Below are 18,729 nucleotides of genomic sequence, written 5' to 3'. Positions count from 1 at the left end.
CATGTAAGATTCCCTATCCATTACACCATTGATGTCTCTGTCACTGACTCCAGGCTCTTTCCTCGGCCTCAAGGATGGGCAAGTACAGGGCTTGCAGGCCTGAGGGGTGCAGCTCAACCGGTGTCTTCCAAATGTCCTATTCCACTTCATCATATGAGTTTCCAAGCAGAACTACCTTGTCCACTATGTCTTAAAGAAGTTTTGGTAAAATTGCTCCTTTAGTTTTTACCTGCAAACCCCTCGGAACCCTCTTCCCTCAAAGTCTGAGGGGCTGAACCACACTCACTTTTTCTCTCCCAGTAATCGCCTCTCTTTATTTCCTATGCAATTGTTACTGAATCAGCAATATTGAAATTGTGTGCCTGCCTTCATCATCCCTTTGGGTAAGGTTTTGTCCCAATTTTCCTCATTCCCAGGGGTCTTTAGTCACTTATGAAGAGGTTCCCATCGGATTCCTCCATAAACCAAGCATTTTAGGATTTTACTGATCATTATCGATAAAAACAGCTTAGGTTCATCCTGAGACAATCTCTACCTTAGTGTATGTGTGCTTAAAAAAAAAAATCAATGTAACGGTTCTTTCCCATCAAAAATTAAGAAGTCTTTCAATTAGTCAGTAACTGCAGTACACATTCTCAGTTCCCTTTGCCAGAACTACCTACCGATCTGCAGTGAGCTTTCTTTCCCAACACCTGTCACCTATTTGCCTTATTGGGTTATAGGAGCCTGTTTTGCCTGCCAGCATGAATGTGCCTGGGAATTTATGTCCTCCTGGGAACAGGAGACCGGTAATTCATCGCCACAGAGATATAAATACTCCAGCTCCCTTGCTCCTACTGGGGACGTCTCTGAGGCAAAACCTGCACTGTCTCCCAAACTCCTAAGAATTGATCTGGACCTTACTCGATATCCCTTCTAGATCTTCTCTTCTCTGCCAGTTTTTCCTGGGAATGTGTCCTAACAGATCATTTTCACAGGAATCCTCATTTCAGGATCTGGTTCTTGAGAATTTGATCTAAGACAGTTGTTTCTGCAAGGGAACCTAGGATGCAGACTCTCAGGATAGACTTCTGGAGTTAAATCACTCACAGGCCAGATGGCACAAGGACCTTCTTGATGTTAGTAAGAGCAGTGGTAATAATCCTGGCCTACTGTAGCAGTATGATTATGAAGACCCTCTCCTGTGGGACACTGGGATGGGAAGTGGGATACTGATGAAAGGACATGCACTGGCTTGGTTAATACTTCTAGTGTTGAGAGATATGGGGAAATAGCAATTATAACAACTGCGAAGCTGGCTCTTTGATGGTCAGTACCACTGAGGGCCTCAAGCAGGAGAATTACATCAGAGCATGACATGAAAGTCAGAAAATCTCCCTGGCAGCATTTAAAGATACACGATCTCCAATAACCAGAAGGAAGACCTGTTCTGAAGACCAGACTCAGGATTTGATGGTCAGACTAGCAGAAACACAAAGAAGACTGGATTTAAAGGCACAACAATTATACTAAAGACAAGTTTGGGGTAAACCTGAAACTTATCCTGCAGGAGTGGCCATACCTGGTGCTGGCAGACAACAGCCTCTTTGTCTGAAGACCACATAGAAAGCACAGTTGATACAGATGCCTTGCAAGAAAAAGCTTACTTGGTCAGTTTCTGTTACAGTTTCCTCTAATATCTGACAAATAATAAACCTAATGCTAGACAGATAACTAGGTCAGATCTTAGTATATCCTAACTGGTATAGTACTGGTCCCACCAAGGGAGGGAAGGGATTTTTCACCAATAAAGTGTCAGGAATAAGGAGGGTGTGTCTGGAATATGGGACCAGGCTTTTGGGGCAGAATGTAAGACTGGATGAGGGAGACTTTGTGAATACGGGGATACAAAGCTGTGACTCAGGACTTAACGTTATATAAGCCAAAACGGGATGCCTGAAATCGTCCACTCGTGGAAAATTAGTAACTCAAAAGCAATGCTAGGGCTTCCCTGGTGGCGCAGTGGTTGAGAGTCCGCCTGCCGATGCAGGGGACACGGGTTCGTGCCCCGGTTCGGGAAGATCCCACATGCCGTGGAGCGGCTGGGCCCGTGAGCCGTGGCCGCTGAGCCTGCGCTCCGCAACGGGAGAGGCCACAGCGGTGAGAGGCCCGCGTACCGCAAAAAAAAAAAAAAAAAAAAGCAACACTGCATGCCAGGTGGAATGGCGGAGAGTAAAGCCATTTTAAAAGATTTATAGGATGCTAGGGTGATGGCCTCTATCATATTCCCATTCAACTCACCATTTTGTGGCCCCAGCAAAAATGGATTGTAACAGAAGATGAAGGATTACCATAGACTTAATCCAATGGTAGTCTTAATTGTGTGTGTGTTGTGCCAGATGGCATATTTTTAATAGAACAACTTTATTTTCAGCATGTATAGAAGTCCTAGTTCCCAGAAGAGAGGAATGCCTCCAGGAACGGACTTAGTAAGGCTTCCAATAAGCCTAAACTATGAATGCTGACTTGTCACGTTGGGATCCTCTTGCTGGTAGACTGAGAGTGAAAGAAGTCGCCATACTGGCCAGGAGTATTTAACCCCGATCATTATGAGACTGTTGGTTGCTACCACATAATAGGGACAGAGACAAGTATGTCCAGAGCTCAGGGAATCCCATGTCCATTTTAACTATGAAAAAGTAATTACAGCACCTACATCAAAGTTATGGCATCAAACCTTCAGAGATGAATTATTGGGTTACCCCACTCTGCAGGCAACCCAAAGCAGCAAATGTGTTGGCCAAGAGAGGAGACCTGTGATGGGTAGATGAAGAAAGATCATGAATATCAGTTACGTCCTTGGGACTGATTACGGCAGCAGGGGTGTAAATGTTTCATTAATCTTTTCTTCCTGAAGAATCAGTGCTATGAACTTAATGTGAAGGGAGAATGGAACTGAAGAGTGTGAAGGATAACAGAAGCTGTTGGTGCGCTGCCCTTATCTCCTGGGGTCCTTTATATTTTGGAGCACACAAATTCCCCTTATGCCTTCACTGGCAACAGCCAGCACCCCCATCACTTGGTTTGAGGGCTGCCCTTGGGCTGCTGGAACCTACTTGATCTGTGCTCACTGAAAGGTAAAATTGTCTGGGGAGTTAGGACCTCCCAGAGGCAGCCCTTAGCCAGGGATTAATGGGTGCTGGCATATACATACTCCAACTTCTTTAGCTTTGGTTAGGAAAACTCTGAGGTATGGTCAAGGCTGTGCCCACTGCTCCCTTGCAGAATGAACCCCAAATTGCCTTCCTCCAGATTTAGCTTGTTACCGCACACTTGTTTGTTCTCCTTTCTTTTTCTGCCCACTTCCCTCCTTCCCTGCTGTTTTCATTGTTTTTCTGAAAATACTGCCTATTAAATCGCTTTTACAGGAATCTTAATGTCAAGGTCTGCTTCTAGGAGAAGAAACAAATTTATTTTGGTAATAATATTAGTGTTATTTTGATGTTAATATGGGTATAATAAAGCAAGAAAAGTAATTATATTAACTAAGACGTTCAATATGAGGGGAAAATGCAAGAGTATAAAATTAACGAACTTTAAAAGAAATCACTCTAACGTTCAATTTGAATTGGAAATATTAGAACTTATGATTTTTCTCTTAAAAACTGTTTCCAAACTCTTCCACTGAAAAGGCCTAGACGCAATGAGCACCCCAGTGCCCAGTGTGTGGTCTCCAAATGTTCTTTCTTTCTGAAAGGAACCAGCACTCCTTAAAGTCCAGGAAAAGAAAATATTTGGGGACCCTAGAATATAATTTGTGCTAGAAAATAAGGAAGCTAACCAAGATCATTAGGGTCATGTCATAAGGACATAGAAGCCAGCTTGAAGGGACTCTTGCTGGCCAAAGAGGAGACAATCTGAGAATCAAAATAGAGTAAGGACTGATGGATTGAAACACATCAAATTCCATGAGGTCATAATTTTACTTGGTCATCTTTGCTAAGGCACTAAATTATTATTCTGGAATTTTATAAAGTATTTATCCTGACTTTCCTATTAAATCTGTATTTAAGCATAACCAAATATTTGATTAGGTATATTTCCTGTTTTGTAGAAAATTCCAGCTCATAAATGAAGGCATGATAGGATTAGAAAATCACCATTTTGCAACTTCTAATGAAATAACAGTTCTAGGTAACATTAACAACAGCTAAAATCACAGGTGAAAGGTTAAGTACTTTATTAGTGGATAAGTCAGAGAATATCTGAACCCCCTGATCAGTCTTACTAAAAGTGAGACAACCTGCTATGGTGAAAACATCCAGCACCCCTACGAAGTATTCATGTCCTGAATCTAACCAAGTCTCTCTATATAATTAGTAGTTCCCAGGATAAAGAAATATATCAAATGACACAGGAAGCAATTAGCCAAATCAATTATGAGAGTCATTCTGCAAATGACTCTTGTATTATTGTTGTTTTAAATAACAGCAAGTAGAAAAGAGGGGGAGGAATTGTTATGAAATTAAAGAGAGCCGAGAGCCATAACAATTAAGTGTCATATGTGGATCTTGTTTGGATCTTCATTTAAATAAATCAAGTATAAATGAATAATCTTGAAGCAATTAGGAAAATTTTCATAATGACTGGATATTAGATGATATTAAGGAGTTATTGTTTATTTATTAGATATGCTGATGGCATGTTACGTTTTCAAAAGTCCTAATGAGCTATGTAGTCATGCTGTACTTTTTGCAGGAGAAATGACATGATATAATACAGAAAACAACCTTTGGGTATATGGAAACTCGAATGGCCAAGTATTGAAAATTGTGGAAACTGGTTAAGGGGTACATGGTTATATTAGACTGGTCTACTTTTTTTTTTTTTAATGTTTGAAACTTTCCATAATAAAACGTTAAACATAAAAACTTAATAAGGAAAACACAGAATCCAGATGTAGAAGCCAGAAGTAATTTCAAAGGGTATGACAGAGCAGTGTAAAGCTTTGGGGCCAGCAAATAGAATGATGGTTCCCTCCTGGGTAATCAGTACCTAGAACTGGGGATATTGACACCAGATAGGAAGGTTGTTTGCTTAAAACGTGGACATTAAACAGCTGCTGACCTGGGACTTTCAATCAATAAAAGGGCCCCTTCCCAGAAAATGTCAGAAGTTGCCAGTCTTCGTGTCAGACAGGACAAACAGCACAAACATCCTGGAATAGCCAGATGAAAATCAGCAGAGCCTAGACTTCAGAAAAAGAAAACAAACCCAGCTGTATATGACAAGACATCAAAGTCTCTTGGGCAAATGGGTTAAGGTTTTCAACATTTTAAAAAACTTTTTATTGGAGTCTAGTTGATTTACAATGTTGTGTTATTTTCAGGTGTACAACAAAGTGAATCAGTTATACATATACATATATCCACTTTTTTTACATTCTTTTCCCATACAGTTCATTACAGAGTATTGAGTAGAGTTCCCCGTGCTGTGCAGTAGGTCCTTATTAGATATCTATGTTATATATAGTAGCGAGTATAGGTCAATCCCAATCTCCCAATTTATCCCTCGCCCCCTTACCCCCTGGTAACCATAAATTTGTTTTCTACATCTGTGACTCTACTTCTGTTTCAACATTTCTTGAGAGAGAAAATAATTTGTTTAATTTATAGAGCATCTTCTATGTGCCAAACATTTATTGGGCACTTTAAAAGCACACTAAAAAAAATTTAAACGCTTAAGTATGTAAGAAACTATAGTGCACAATTTTTTATTTAAGGGTTTAGATGTCCCTATCTGCTCAGTAGTTTGCCTTCAAAGGGTTCCAAGGTAAAATGCTCCCAAGTACTGCTATAGATAGGAGGCTGAACCAGCAGAACTTACAGTCAATGCAGGAGAAGCCACAAGGGAATTCATACTCTTCAGAGGACACAACTCAATAAAATGTACCTCATTCTGAGTAGCTTGAATATTAAACAGATGTGACCTTTGGAAGAGATGACAAAAGGAGTGTGGGGGGAGGAGGGATGAGACGGAGGGAGAGGAAGGGAAGAGGAAAAGAGAGGAGAGGCAGAAGGGAAAGGAGGGAAGAAGGAAGGATGGAAAGGAGGGAGGGAAGAAGAGGGAAAAAGCCAATACGTCATTTATAAGGCATTTAGAAAGCCATAGCACGCCTGTCAAAATAGTACTGTACACACAGAACCATCCTCAGTAGAAAAATCCTGGAAATTCTTATGTGGCAGGCAGGTTCTACTTCCTGGTAGGGACAGAGACTGGTGGTGTCTGTCTGTCATGGTCATGAAATTACTGGCAGATTTCTAGGAGGTTTCTGGCCCATTGGATGACTTTAAGACTTGCACTCCTCCCCTGAAGATTCAAGGCAGGAATGTAAGTGAAGTTAAAAATTAAGTTCTCAGCTTTGACCTAGGGAGATCAAAAGATATGAAGAATTTAAATGGCTGAAATTAGCAAATCCTGTAATTCAGTATTTTTAAAAGTTGAGAGGAAAGTCTGCACAGGGGAAGAAGGAATCGCTTTTCTGTCCTGAATCAGGTTAGTGACTATACGCTTATCTACTATTCATTAAATGAAATTTACAATTAATTAATTCCCCAGGAGGATTAATCAGGAGGGCTCCTTTGTTAGAGATCTGATCAAAGGTATTTAGCAATCTGGGGAAATCTGGGGGGAAAATATGGATTTTCGCAAGTTTTTCATGAGGGAAAGAAAAAAAATTTGTAGGGATGAATGTGAGCTGGACAGTTATGTGGATAGACAAGGAAAGAGAAGTGTGTATTGTGGTGGATGGTGCTTGTGTATTTGTGAGTGGTGTGTATGTGGTGGAGAGTACATGTGTGTTCATGATGTATGTGATGGTGGTGGTGGTGTGTGTGTGTGTACTGAAAAAAACAGCAGCCAGACATTCCAATGTGTAATAATGGTAGTTGACAAACTGCTCATTTAAATACACTTTGCAAACCCAATCTTAGGAATTTTAAGTGTCTTTTGAGCATCTGCTGTCATATATGCTGATATGGTCAAAACTCTTTTGTTTGATTCACCCACTTTTCTGAGCTTCCTACCAACAAAGGCAGACCTGGCAGCAGGAGTCCTTTTGTCCAAGGTAGTAGGGAGAATGATTTGCCTCTCCTTATAAGGGTGCTATTAAAAAGCAGATCTTTAACTCTATGAAGATATAAGAAAACTAAAGGAATTAATTTTACCTTTAATTCCTTTTCTGACATCTGTCCTTTCTTTTTGTACATCCAATTTTCTGACCTTTAGCAATCTCCTTCTGTCTGAAAAACTTCTTTTCATATTCCCTGCAGGGTAGGTTTCCTGGCAATAAATTCCCTCATGTTTTTTGTGTTTCATAGTCTTTATTTCTCTTTCACTTTTTTTTTAATTCATTCACATTCTTGCATGTAGCTCAAGTTTCTTTTCTTTTCCAACATCTTTATTGAAGTATAATTGCTTTACAGTGTGTTAGTTTCTGCTGTATGACAAAGTGAATCAGCTATATGTATACATATATCCCCATATCCCCTCCCTCTTGCGTCTCCCTCCCAAACTCCCTATCCCACCCCTCTAGGTGGTCACACAGCACCGAGCTGATCTTCCTTTTTTCAGAACCCTCTTTTTTTTTTTAAGATTCCATATATATGTGTTAGCATACGGTATTTTTTTTTCTCTTTCTGACTTACTTCACTCTGTATGACAGACTCTAGGTCCATCCACCTCACTACAAATAATTCAATTTCATTTCTTTTTATGTCTGAGTAATATTCCATCATATATATGTGCCACATCTTCTTTATCCATTCATCTGTTGATGGACACTTAGGTTGCTTCCGTGTCCTGGCTATTGTAAATAGAGCTGCAATGAACATTGTGGTACATGACTCTTTTTGAATTATGGTTTTCTCAGGGTTTATGCCCAGTAGTGGGATTGCTAGGTCATATGGTAGTTCTATTTTTAGTTTTTTAAGGAACCTCCATACTGTTCTCCATAGTGGCTGTATCAATTTGCATTCCCACCAACAGTGCAACAGGGTTCCCTTTTCTCCATAGTCTCTCCAGCATTGATTGTTAGTAGATTTTTTGATGATGGCCATTCTGACCTGTGTGAGGTGATACCTCACTGCAGTTTTGATTTGCATTTCTCTAATGATTAGTGATGTTGAGCATCCTTTCATGTGTTTATTGGCAATCTGTATATCTTCTATATATTTCTATAGAAATGTCTGTTTAGGCCTTCTGCTCATTTTTGGATTGAGTTGTTTGTTTTTTTGATATTGAGCTGCATGTTCTGCTTGTAAATTTTGGAGATTAATCCTTTGTTGCTTCATTTGAAAATATTTTCTCCCATTTTGAGAGTTGTCTTTTCGTCTTGTTTATGGTTTCCTTTGCTGTGCAAAAGCTTTGACGTTTCATTAGGTCCCATTTGTTTATTTTTGTTTTTATTTCCATTCCTCTAGGAGGCGGGTCAAAAAGGATCTTGCTGTGATTTGTCATAGAGTGTTCTGCCTATGTTTTCCTCTAAGAGTTTTATAGTATCTGGCTTTATATCTAGATCTTTAATCCATTTTGAGTTTATTTTTGTGTATGGTGTTAGGGAGTGTTCTATTTCATTCTTTTACATGTGGTTGTCCAGTTTTCCCAGCACCACTTATCAAAGAGGCTGTCTTTTCTCCACTGTATATTCTTGCCTCCTTTATCAAAGATAAGGTGACTATATGTGCATGGGTTTATCTCTGGGCTTTCTATCCTGTTCCATTGATCTATATTTGTTTCTGTGCCAGTACCATACTGTCTTGATTACTGTAGCTTTGTAGTATAGTCTGAAGTCTGTGAGCCTGATTCCTCGAGCTCCATTTTTCTTTCTCAAGATTGCTTTGGTTATTAAGGTCTTTTGTCTTTCCATACAAATTGTGAAATTTTTTGTTCTAGTTCTGTGAAAAATGCCATTGGTAGTTTGATAGGGATTGCATTGAATCTGTAGATTGCTTTGGGTGGTATAGTCATTTTCACAGTGTTGATTCTTCCAATCCAAGAACATGGTATATCTCTCCATCTGTTTGTATCATCTTTAATTTCTTTCATCTGTGTCTTATACTTTTCTGCATACAGGTCTTTTGTCTCCCTAGGTAGGTTTATTCCTAGGTATTTTATTATTTTTGTTGCAATGGTAAATGGGAGTGTTTTCTTAATTTCACTTTCAGATTTTTCATCATTAGTGTATAAGAATGCAAGAGATTTCTGTGCATTAATTTTTTATCCTGCTACTTTACCAAATTCACTGATTAGCTCTAGTAGTTTTCTGGTAGCAGCTTTAGGATTCTCTATGTCTAGTATCATGTCATCTGCAAACAGTGACAGTTTTACTTCTTTTTCACTTTTGAGGGGTATCTTCACTGCATTTAGAATTATAGTTTGGCAGGATCTGTTTGTTTTCTATAGTCCTCAGGTTTTCTGTATATTTAGTAATCAACAAATATATCATAAAAATGAAATGTGAAAGCAAGAACATGATAGAGTTGAAAGGGTACTGGTATGACAAAGCAAATTTCCCTTGGATTAATGTTTTAAATCAGAGAGGAGTGCTAGATGGATTTTGCTCAGTTCCTCCCTGAGTTATGCTGACATCAGTGTGTTTTGCACTTGCAGTGGATAGAGAACAAACCCTTCAGCAAGAAGAGAAGCAACCGGAACACCCTTATGTAAATGGATAACCAGGTCCCTCCCAGGAAAGGTAGAAATTATTCTCTGTTCCTCACATAGGTTTTCTCCTGCTCAAATATGACACCATAGATTCCATGTGAGAGGCTTTTGTCCATAAAAGTATGTATGGGGTCTTAGAAATGTTCAGGAAAGGAGGTGAAAGAAAAAAAAAAAAATACGAGTCCTGCTATGGTTTTCCATTAGAAAAACCCTAAATAAAAGAATCCTTGTATCTAGATTGTTCACACTTTGTTATTTTGATTCTTATACACTTGTCAGTTTACCACTTGGTGCAGAATATCAGAAAGAGGTGCACTATTTTGGTTTTATCTCAAGGAGAAAGAGACAGATCCATGGATGCAAGTGAGGCAGGATGAATGTTCTTGAGTCACTGCACCCTTGTATATCAACAGGTGGATATTTACAGAATATTTTTTTAGACTAACTGTTTATCTCAAGCAGGGCAGGGGGAAAACAGTAAGGAATTACTGCAGATTAGTGTTAGGTCCATGTCATAGGGGACAAAATTCTAGAAGAGAGGGTGGGCAACAGATTGCATACTCTTTCAATTTATATAAATGTTAGTGGGCTATTAAATTTTATATTTCTTGTATCATTTTGATATTTTGATATTTTTCCTTTGAATTGGAATCTATATTCAAATTTATACATGAACATATAAAAGATATAAACATGTGTAAGACATAAGCATATATACATATATATATATAATTGATTCCTGCCTTTATGCTTAACATTTCCTCCCTTTTAGGTTCTTTGGGTTTGTCCCTTTGTTCATTTTCCAAGTCTTTGAGTTCTCTCTTCTTTTCTGATAAATATGTTTAGGAGTGTACAATTTGCTCTAACTTTCCATGAATGTGACATGTAGTATCTTACCGTTACTCAGTCCCAAGCACTTTAGAACACCCCTTGTGACTTTTTTTAATTTAATTTTATTTTTTTTACATCTTTATGGGAATATAATTGCTTTACAATGGTTTGATTTTTAGATTTTTAAATTTTTTATTGAAGTGTAGTTGATTTACAATGTTGTGCTGATTTCTGCTGTACAGCAAAATGACTCAGTTATACACATATATATATATATTACACATATACACATATATATATTCTTTTTCTATACTCTTTTCTAATTTCCTATGTTTTCTTTAATTCAAGACTTATTTAGAAGTAAAGCATGTTCTTCCTGGAGTAACGTAGAAGAAAACAAATCACAAAAGGGCACCCCTAAGTGACCATGACAAGCCCTCCTCCATACATGGTGAGGATTAGGTTGTTTAGAAAGCTTTGGAACAAGTCATCTTGGTGTATGTGTGTACATGCGTGGTTTGAGATGTTTTTCAGATGACCCAAGGCCAGTGAGTTTAAAATGAAAGGAAGGGCTCGGTAATGATTAAATTTCTGAGGCATTCTTTTCTTTCTTCTGCTCAGTTCCAAGGTTCAAACAGGGCAAAAATTTTTGCCTGTCTCCCTGGAAAGTTAGGAGGCAGTGTATTTACCCTTCACTGCCTCAGTAAGTTTTTGGCATCTAAACGTTTAGGGAAGAGGTCTCTTACTAGACCTTCCCACTGCCAGGGCTTTGGTGTCTGACTCCTGTTGTCCCCATTCCCTGGGAATCCAGAAAAACCCCTGTGATCAAATGTCTTCAGGGTAAAATCTTCCTTCAACGATCAGTTTATGCCCTGAAGACTGTCTTCACAAAATCTTTGGCCTGAATATCTCATCTTTCCTGCCAGATCATCCACACTTTCAATGAAATGTTATTTTAAATATATTTTATCTAATATTCTTATCTGTTTACAAAGGGAATCAGTCCAGAAAACTTATTTTCCGGGCACTAATGTTTCTCTTTTCACTTAATATATCTAAATAGTAACCCACATTTGTACCTAAAGAGCTTCCTCATCATTTTTTAGAGTTGCATATGAATTTGGTATGAATATATTATACTTTATTTAACTAATTATTGATTTATCTGATTTGTTTAAAATCTTTTACTGTTGTTTCAAACAATTCTTCAAAAATGGGTAATGATATAAAATTCAATTCAGTGAGAAAACTGAAAAAATATTTATGCAACTAAATAAAATAGCCTCAAATATATAAAAGCAAAATTAACAGTACGTTAAAAAGATACAAAAATCCTAATAAAATACTAGCAAAACAGATTGAAGAATTTATAAAAACATTTTTAAAAATCATGAACACTAAGTCCAGCTTAACCTAGGAAAGGAAGAATAGTTTTATATTAGAAAGTAGATAACTGTCATTCAACACAAATTAAAGAGAAAAACTGTATGATGATCTCAATAGATATATAAAAAATATCTTTATGAAATTAACAGTCATTCCCAATGAACACTATTAGGTAACTAGGAATATGTAATGGACAGAACTCTAAGATGGCCCCTTTGCATTCTTGGGTGGAACCAAAGTGCAAAGGACAAAGCAGAGAGCTCAGAGGACAGAGCCAAGAGCCACAGGGATTATCCCCAGGCCTTGAGAAAGATCCAACATTTGTCTAGCTGAACTTCAAAACTCTTATGGATCAATGACTCCTTTTTACTCTCCATTTTTACCCTTTGGAACTAGAATGTCTGTATCAGTTATTCTGTGCCTGTCCCACCACTGTACAGTGGAAGTTTTGGGGGCATGTAACTTGTGTCCTTAGTTTCACAAGTCCACAGATAGATACTGCACTGAGGGTGGTTTACTTTTAGAAGCCTCATCCACACCTGTTTTAGATAATTTAGATCATGAGATTTTGGAAATTTGAGCTAATGAGATTTTGATGAGGCTTTGGACTTGAGTTGATGCTATAATGAGATGATACCTTTAGGAACCTTGGGAATGGGGTATGTTTTGCATAAGGGATGAACATGGATCTTCCGGGACCAGATGGTGAACTGAAGTAGGTAGAATTCTAAGCCTGCCCACAAGATCCTGGCCCCTGGTATACATACACCTTCCTCCAGTTTTTGAAGCAAACACTAACCTAGGTGCTGCTTGAAGGGATTTTGCAGATCTAATCATGGTCCCTAATCAGCTGATCTTAAAATAGGGAAATTATCCAGGTAGGACAGATCTAATCATGAGAGCTCTTTAAATCTGGGTCTAGAGGTCAGAGAGCAGTTAGAGAGGTTCAAAGCATGAGAGGGATTCAATATAAGAGAGATTTACAATAGCCCGGAGATGGAAACAACCTAAGTGCCCATCATTGGATGAATGGATAAAGAAGATGTGGCACATATATACAATGGAATATTACTCAGCCATAAAATGGAACGAAACTGAGTTATTTGTAGTGAGATGGATGGACCTAGAGTCTGTCATACAGAGTGAAGTAAGTCAGAAAGAGAAAGACAAGTACTGTATGCTAACACATATATATGGAATTAAAAAAAAATAATGTCATGAAGAACCTAGGGGTAAGACAGGAATAAAGACACAGACCTACTGGAGAACGGACTTGAGGATATGGGGAGGGGAAGGGTGAGCTGTGACAAAGCGAGAGAGAGGCATGGACATATATACACTAACAAACGTAAAATAGATAGGTAGTGGGAAGCAGCCGCATAGCACAGGGATATCAGCTCGGTGCTTTGTGACCGCCTGGAGGGGTGGGATAGGGAGGATAGGAGGGAGGGAGACGCAAGAGGGAAGAGATATGGGAACATATGTATATGTATAACTGATTCACTTTGTTATAAAGCAGAAACTAACACACCATTGTAAAGCAATTATACCCCAATAAAGATGTTAAAAAAAAAAAGATGTGCTGTTAGTGTAAAATGCCTATCAGATTTCAAAGACTGAGTAGTAAAATAATAAAAAATTTAAAAAAAGATTCTACCCTGCTGGCTTTGGGGATGGAGGGGTCCATGTGAGAAGGAATGTACACAGCCTCTTAAAACTAGCAGCTCTTAGCTGATAGCCAGCAGGAAAATGGCAACCTTTGTACTACAACCATGGAAAACTGAATTCTTCCAATAGCCTGAATGAGCTTGGAAATAGATCCTTCCTTAGAACCCATGTTGGCTGATCCCTTGCTATTAGCCTTTGAGACCAGGAGTGGAATATCCAACCACATCATGCTAAAACTTCTGACCTACAGAACTATGAGCTAATAAATATGTGCTGTGTTAAGCCATTATGTTTGTGAAATTTTTTTGCACCGGAAAGCTAGCTGGATATAACGTCAATATTTAAAAGTCAAATTTATTTCTTTATACCACAGATAATTTAAAAATATAACCTTCATTGGGTTGTAACAATGTAGGTTCACTCCTCTTTTCTTTCAGGCTGGCCAACAAATGTGATTTTGGATCTATGCCAATCTGACATGTCATCGTAGTTTCTCTCTCTACGCAAATGTTTTTGGTGTGTGGGGGGCCGTTATTCTGCTTACCACACATCCCGTAACAGTTATTTGAGTTATAACAAGTTCAACCCACAATAAAAAATTCTACTTAATTTAAGTTATAATTTTATTTCTAGAAATCTAATTGGCACAAACTTTTCTGGAACATATTTATAACTTAGACATTAAACCACATAAATTCCTACAGATATTTTTCTTTCTTCCCTCCTTCTGTCCTTTCTTTTTTTGTACTTCCTTAACCCATTTTTTGTACCACCCCCCTCACCGCTGGCAACCACTAATCTGTTCTCTGTATATACGAGCTTGATTTCTTTTTTTTTAAGATTCCACATATAAAAGAGATCATACAGTATTTGTCTTTCTCTGTCTGACCTATTTAACTTAGTGTTAATGTCCTTGAGGTCCATCCATGTTGTCCCAAATGGCAAGATTTCATTCTTTTTAAATAAAAACACTAATTCAAAAAGATACATGTACCCAATGTTCATAGCAGCGTTATTTACAGTCACAAAGATATGGAGGCAAACTAAGTGCCCATCAACAGATGAATGGATAAAGAAGATGTAGTATATATGTACAATGGAATATTATTCATCCATTAAAAACTCAAATTCTGCCATTTGTAACAACATGGATGGACCTAAAGGGTATTGTGCTTAGTGAAATAAGTCAGACAAAGACAAATATTCTATATTACCACTTATATATGGAATCTAAAGAATAAAACAAATTAATGAATGTAACAAAACAGAAACAGACTCACAGATATAGAGAACAAACTGGTGGTTACCCAGTGGGAAGAGGGAAGGGGGGAAGGGGCCAGATAGTGTTAGGAGATTAAGAGATACAAACTACCATGTATAAAATAAGCAACAAGGATATATTGTACAGTACAGGGAAGTATAGCCATTGTTTTGTAAAAACTTTAAAAGGAGTATAATTTTAAAATATTGAATTACTGTGATGTATACCTGAAATTAAAATAATATTATAAATCAACTCTACTTCAATTAAAAGAATTTTATTCTTTTTTAAGGCTTAATAATCTTCCATCATATATATAACCACATTTTCTTTATCTATTCATCCATCAGTAGATACTTAGGTTGTTTCCATATCTTGGTTATTGTAAACAATGCTGCAATATACATGGGGGTATAGATACATTTTCAAGTTAGTGTTTTCATTTTCCTTGAATAAGTACCCAGAAATGGAATTGCTGGATCATACAGTAGTTTTTTTTTCTTTTCTGTAATTTAATTTTAATATTTTTAAATTTAATTTTATTTTTTTTAATACAGCAGGTTCTTATTAGTTATCTGTTTTATACATATTAGTGTATACATGTCAATCCCAATCTCCCAGTTCATACCACCACCACCACCACCCCACCTTCCACGTTCCCTCCTTGTGTCCATACATTTGTTCTCTACATCTTTGTCTCTATTTCTTCCTTGCAAACCAGTCCATCTGTACCATTTTTCTAGATTCCACATGTATGTGTTAATATACGATATTTGTTATTCTCTTTCTGACTTCACTCTGTATGACAGTGTCTAGGTCCATCCACGTCTCTATAAATGACCAAATTTCATTCCTTTTTATGACTGAGTAATATTCCATTGTATATATGTAACACATCTTCTTTATCCATCTGTCTGGCAATGGGCATTTAGGTTGCTTCCATGACCTGACTATTGTAAATAGTGCTGCGGTGAACATTGGGGTGCATGTGTCTTTTTGAATTGTGGTTTTCTCTGGGTATATACCCAGTAGTGGGATTGTTGGGTCATATGGTAATTCTATTTTTAGTTTTTTAAAGAACCTCCATACTGTTCTCCATAGTGTCTGTATCATTTACATTCCCACCGACAGTGCAAGAGGGTTCCCTTTTCTGCACACCCTCTCCAGCATTTTATTGTTTGTAGAGTTTTTGATGATGGCCATTCTGACTGGTGTGAGGTGATACCTCATTGTTGTTTTGATTTGCATTTCTCCAATAATTAGTGATGTTGAGCAGCTTTTCATGTGCCTCTTGGTTATCTGTATGTCTTTGGAGAAATGTCTATTTAGGTCTTCTGCCCATTTTTTGACTGGGTTTTTTTTTTAATATTGAGCTGCATGAGCTGTTTATATATTTTGGAGGTTAATCCTTTGTCTGTTGATCTGTTTGCAAGTATTTTCTCCCATTCTGAGGGTTGTCTTTTTGTCCTGTTTCTAGTTTCCTTTGCTGTACAGTAGCTTTTAGTTTCATTAGGTCCCATTTTTAAATTTTTGTTTTCATTTCCATTACTCTAGGAGGTGGATCAAAAAAGATCTTGCTGTGATTTATGTCAAAGAGTGTTCTTCCCATGTTTTCCTCTAATTTTATAGTGTCCAGTCTTACATTTAGGTCTTTAATCCATTTTGTGTTTATTTTTGTGTACGGTGTTACGGAGTATTCTAATTTCATTCTTTTATATTTGGCTGTCCAGTTTTCCCAGCACCACTTACTGAAGAGACTGTCTTTTCTCCATTGTATATCCTTGCCTCCTTTATCATAGATTAGTTGAACATAGGTGCGTGGATTTATCTCTAGGCTTTCTATCCTGTTCCATTAATCTATATTTCTGTTTTTGTGCCAGTACCATATTGTCTCGATTACTGTAGCTTTGTAGTATAGTCTGAAGTCAGGGAGTCTGATTCCTCCAGCTCCGTTTTTTCCCTGCAGGATTGCTTTGGCTATTCGGGGTCTTTTGTGTCTTCATACAAATTTTAAGATTTTTTGCTCTAGTTCTATAAAAAAAAAAATGCCATTGGTACTTTGATAAGGATTGCGTTGAATCTTTAGATTGCTTTGGGTAGTATAATCATTTTCACAATATTGATTCTTCCAATGCAAGAACATGGTATATCTCTCCATCTGTTTCTGTCATCTGATTTCTTTCATCAGTGTCGTATAGTTTTCAGAGTACAGGTCTTTTACCTCCTTAGGTAGGTTTTTTCCTAGGTATTTTATTCTTTTTGTTGCAGTGGTGAATGGGATTGTTTTTTTTTTTCTTTTCTTTTCTTTTTTTTGCGGTACGTGGGCCTCTCACTGCTGTGGCCTCTCCCGCTGCGGAGCACAGGCTCCGGACGCACAGGCCCAGCGGCCATGGCTCACGGGCCCAACCACTCCGCAGCACGTGGGACCCTCCTGGACCGGGGCACGAACCCGTGTCCCCCGCATCGGCAGGCAGATTCTCAACCACTGCGCCACCAGGGAAGCCCGGGATTGTTTTCTTAATTTCACTTTCTGATCTTTCTGTGTTAGTGTATGGGAATGCAAGAGATTTCTGTTCATTAATATTGTATCTTGCAAGTTCACCAAATTCGTTGATTAGCTCTAGTAGTTTTCTGGTGGCATCTTTAGGATTATCTATGTATAGATATCCTGTCATCTGCAAACAGTGTCAGTTTTACTTCTTTTCCAATTTGTCTTCCTTTTATTTATTTTTAATATCTGATTGCCTGGCTAGGACTTCTAAAACTATGTTGAATAAGAGTGGCAACAGTGCACATCCTTGTCTTTTTCCTGATCTTAGAGGAAATGCTTTCAGTTTTTCAACACTGAGAATGATGTTTGCTGTGCGTTTGTCATATATGGACTTTATTATGTTGAGGTAGCTTCCCTCTATGCCCACTTTCTGGTGTAATGTGTTGTTGGATTCTGTTTGCTTGTATTTTGTTGAGGATTTTTGCATCTATATTCATCTCATCAATGATATTGGCCTGTAATTTTCTTTTTTTGTAGTATCTTTGTCCGGTTTTGGTATCAGGGTGATGGTGGCCTCATAGAATGAGTTTGGGAGTGTTCCTCCCTTTGCAATTTTTTAGAAGAGTTTGAGAAGGATGGGTGTTACCTCTTCCCTAAATGTTTGATAGAATTCACCTGTGAAGCCATCTGGTACTGGAATTCTGTTTGTTGGAAGATTTTTAATCACAGTTTCAATTTCATTACTTGTGATTGGTCTGTTCATATTTTCTATTTATTCCTGGTTCAGCCTTGGAAGGTAATACCTTTCTAAGAATTTGTTCATTTCTTCCAGGTTGTCCATTTTACTGGCATAAAGTTGCTTGTAGTAGTCTCTTAGGATGCTTTGTATTTCTGCAGTGTCTGTTGTAACTTCTCCTTTTTCATTTCTAATTTTATTGATTTGAGTCCTCTCCCTCTTGATGACTCTGGCTAAAGGTTTGTCAGTTTTGTCTATCTTCTCAAAGAACCAGCTTTTAGTTTTATTGATCTTTGCTATTGTTTTCTTCTTTTCTATTTCATTTATTTCTGCTCTGATCTTTATGATTTATTTCCTTCTGCTAACTTTGGGTTTTGTTTGTTCTTCTTTCTCTAGTTCCTTTAGGTGGAAGGTTAGATTGTTTATTTAAGATTCTTCTTGTTTCTTGAGGTAGGCTTATGTAGCTATAAACTTCCCTCTTAGAACTGCTTTTGCCACATCCCGTAGGTTTTGGATCATCATGTTTTCATTGTCATTTTTCTCTAGGTATTTTTTGATTTCCTCTTTGATTTCTTCAGTGATCTCTTGGTTATTTAGTAATGTATTGTTTAGCCTCCATGTGGTTGTTTTTTTTTCCCTGTAATTGATTTCTAA

General features: G+C 37.7%; 1 protein-coding gene across 1 annotated transcript in view; it reads left to right on the top strand.

Moving 5' to 3' along the window:
- The first annotated feature begins 9,684 nt into the window (after positions 1-9,684).
- The window catches only part of SLC17A1 (solute carrier family 17 member 1), a 55,392-nt gene continuing 46,347 nt past the window's right edge, over positions 9,685-18,729 (top strand). Inside the window, 1 exon segment of the mRNA XM_022562190.2 lies at positions 9,685-9,733. Within this exon segment, the coding sequence (XP_022417898.2) occupies positions 9,700-9,733 (34 nt within the window). The 5' untranslated portion in view covers positions 9,685-9,699.

Source organism: Delphinapterus leucas, chromosome 10 (assembly GCF_059928025.1).
Source record: "Delphinapterus leucas isolate spDelLeu-1000000601 "Yukka" chromosome 10, BTC_Dleu_Yukka2, whole genome shotgun sequence".
Taxonomy (NCBI): Eukaryota; Metazoa; Chordata; class Mammalia; order Artiodactyla; family Monodontidae; genus Delphinapterus; species Delphinapterus leucas.
Note: the sequence above shows the minus strand (reverse complement) of the source record. Positions and strands in the feature narration are given on the sequence as shown.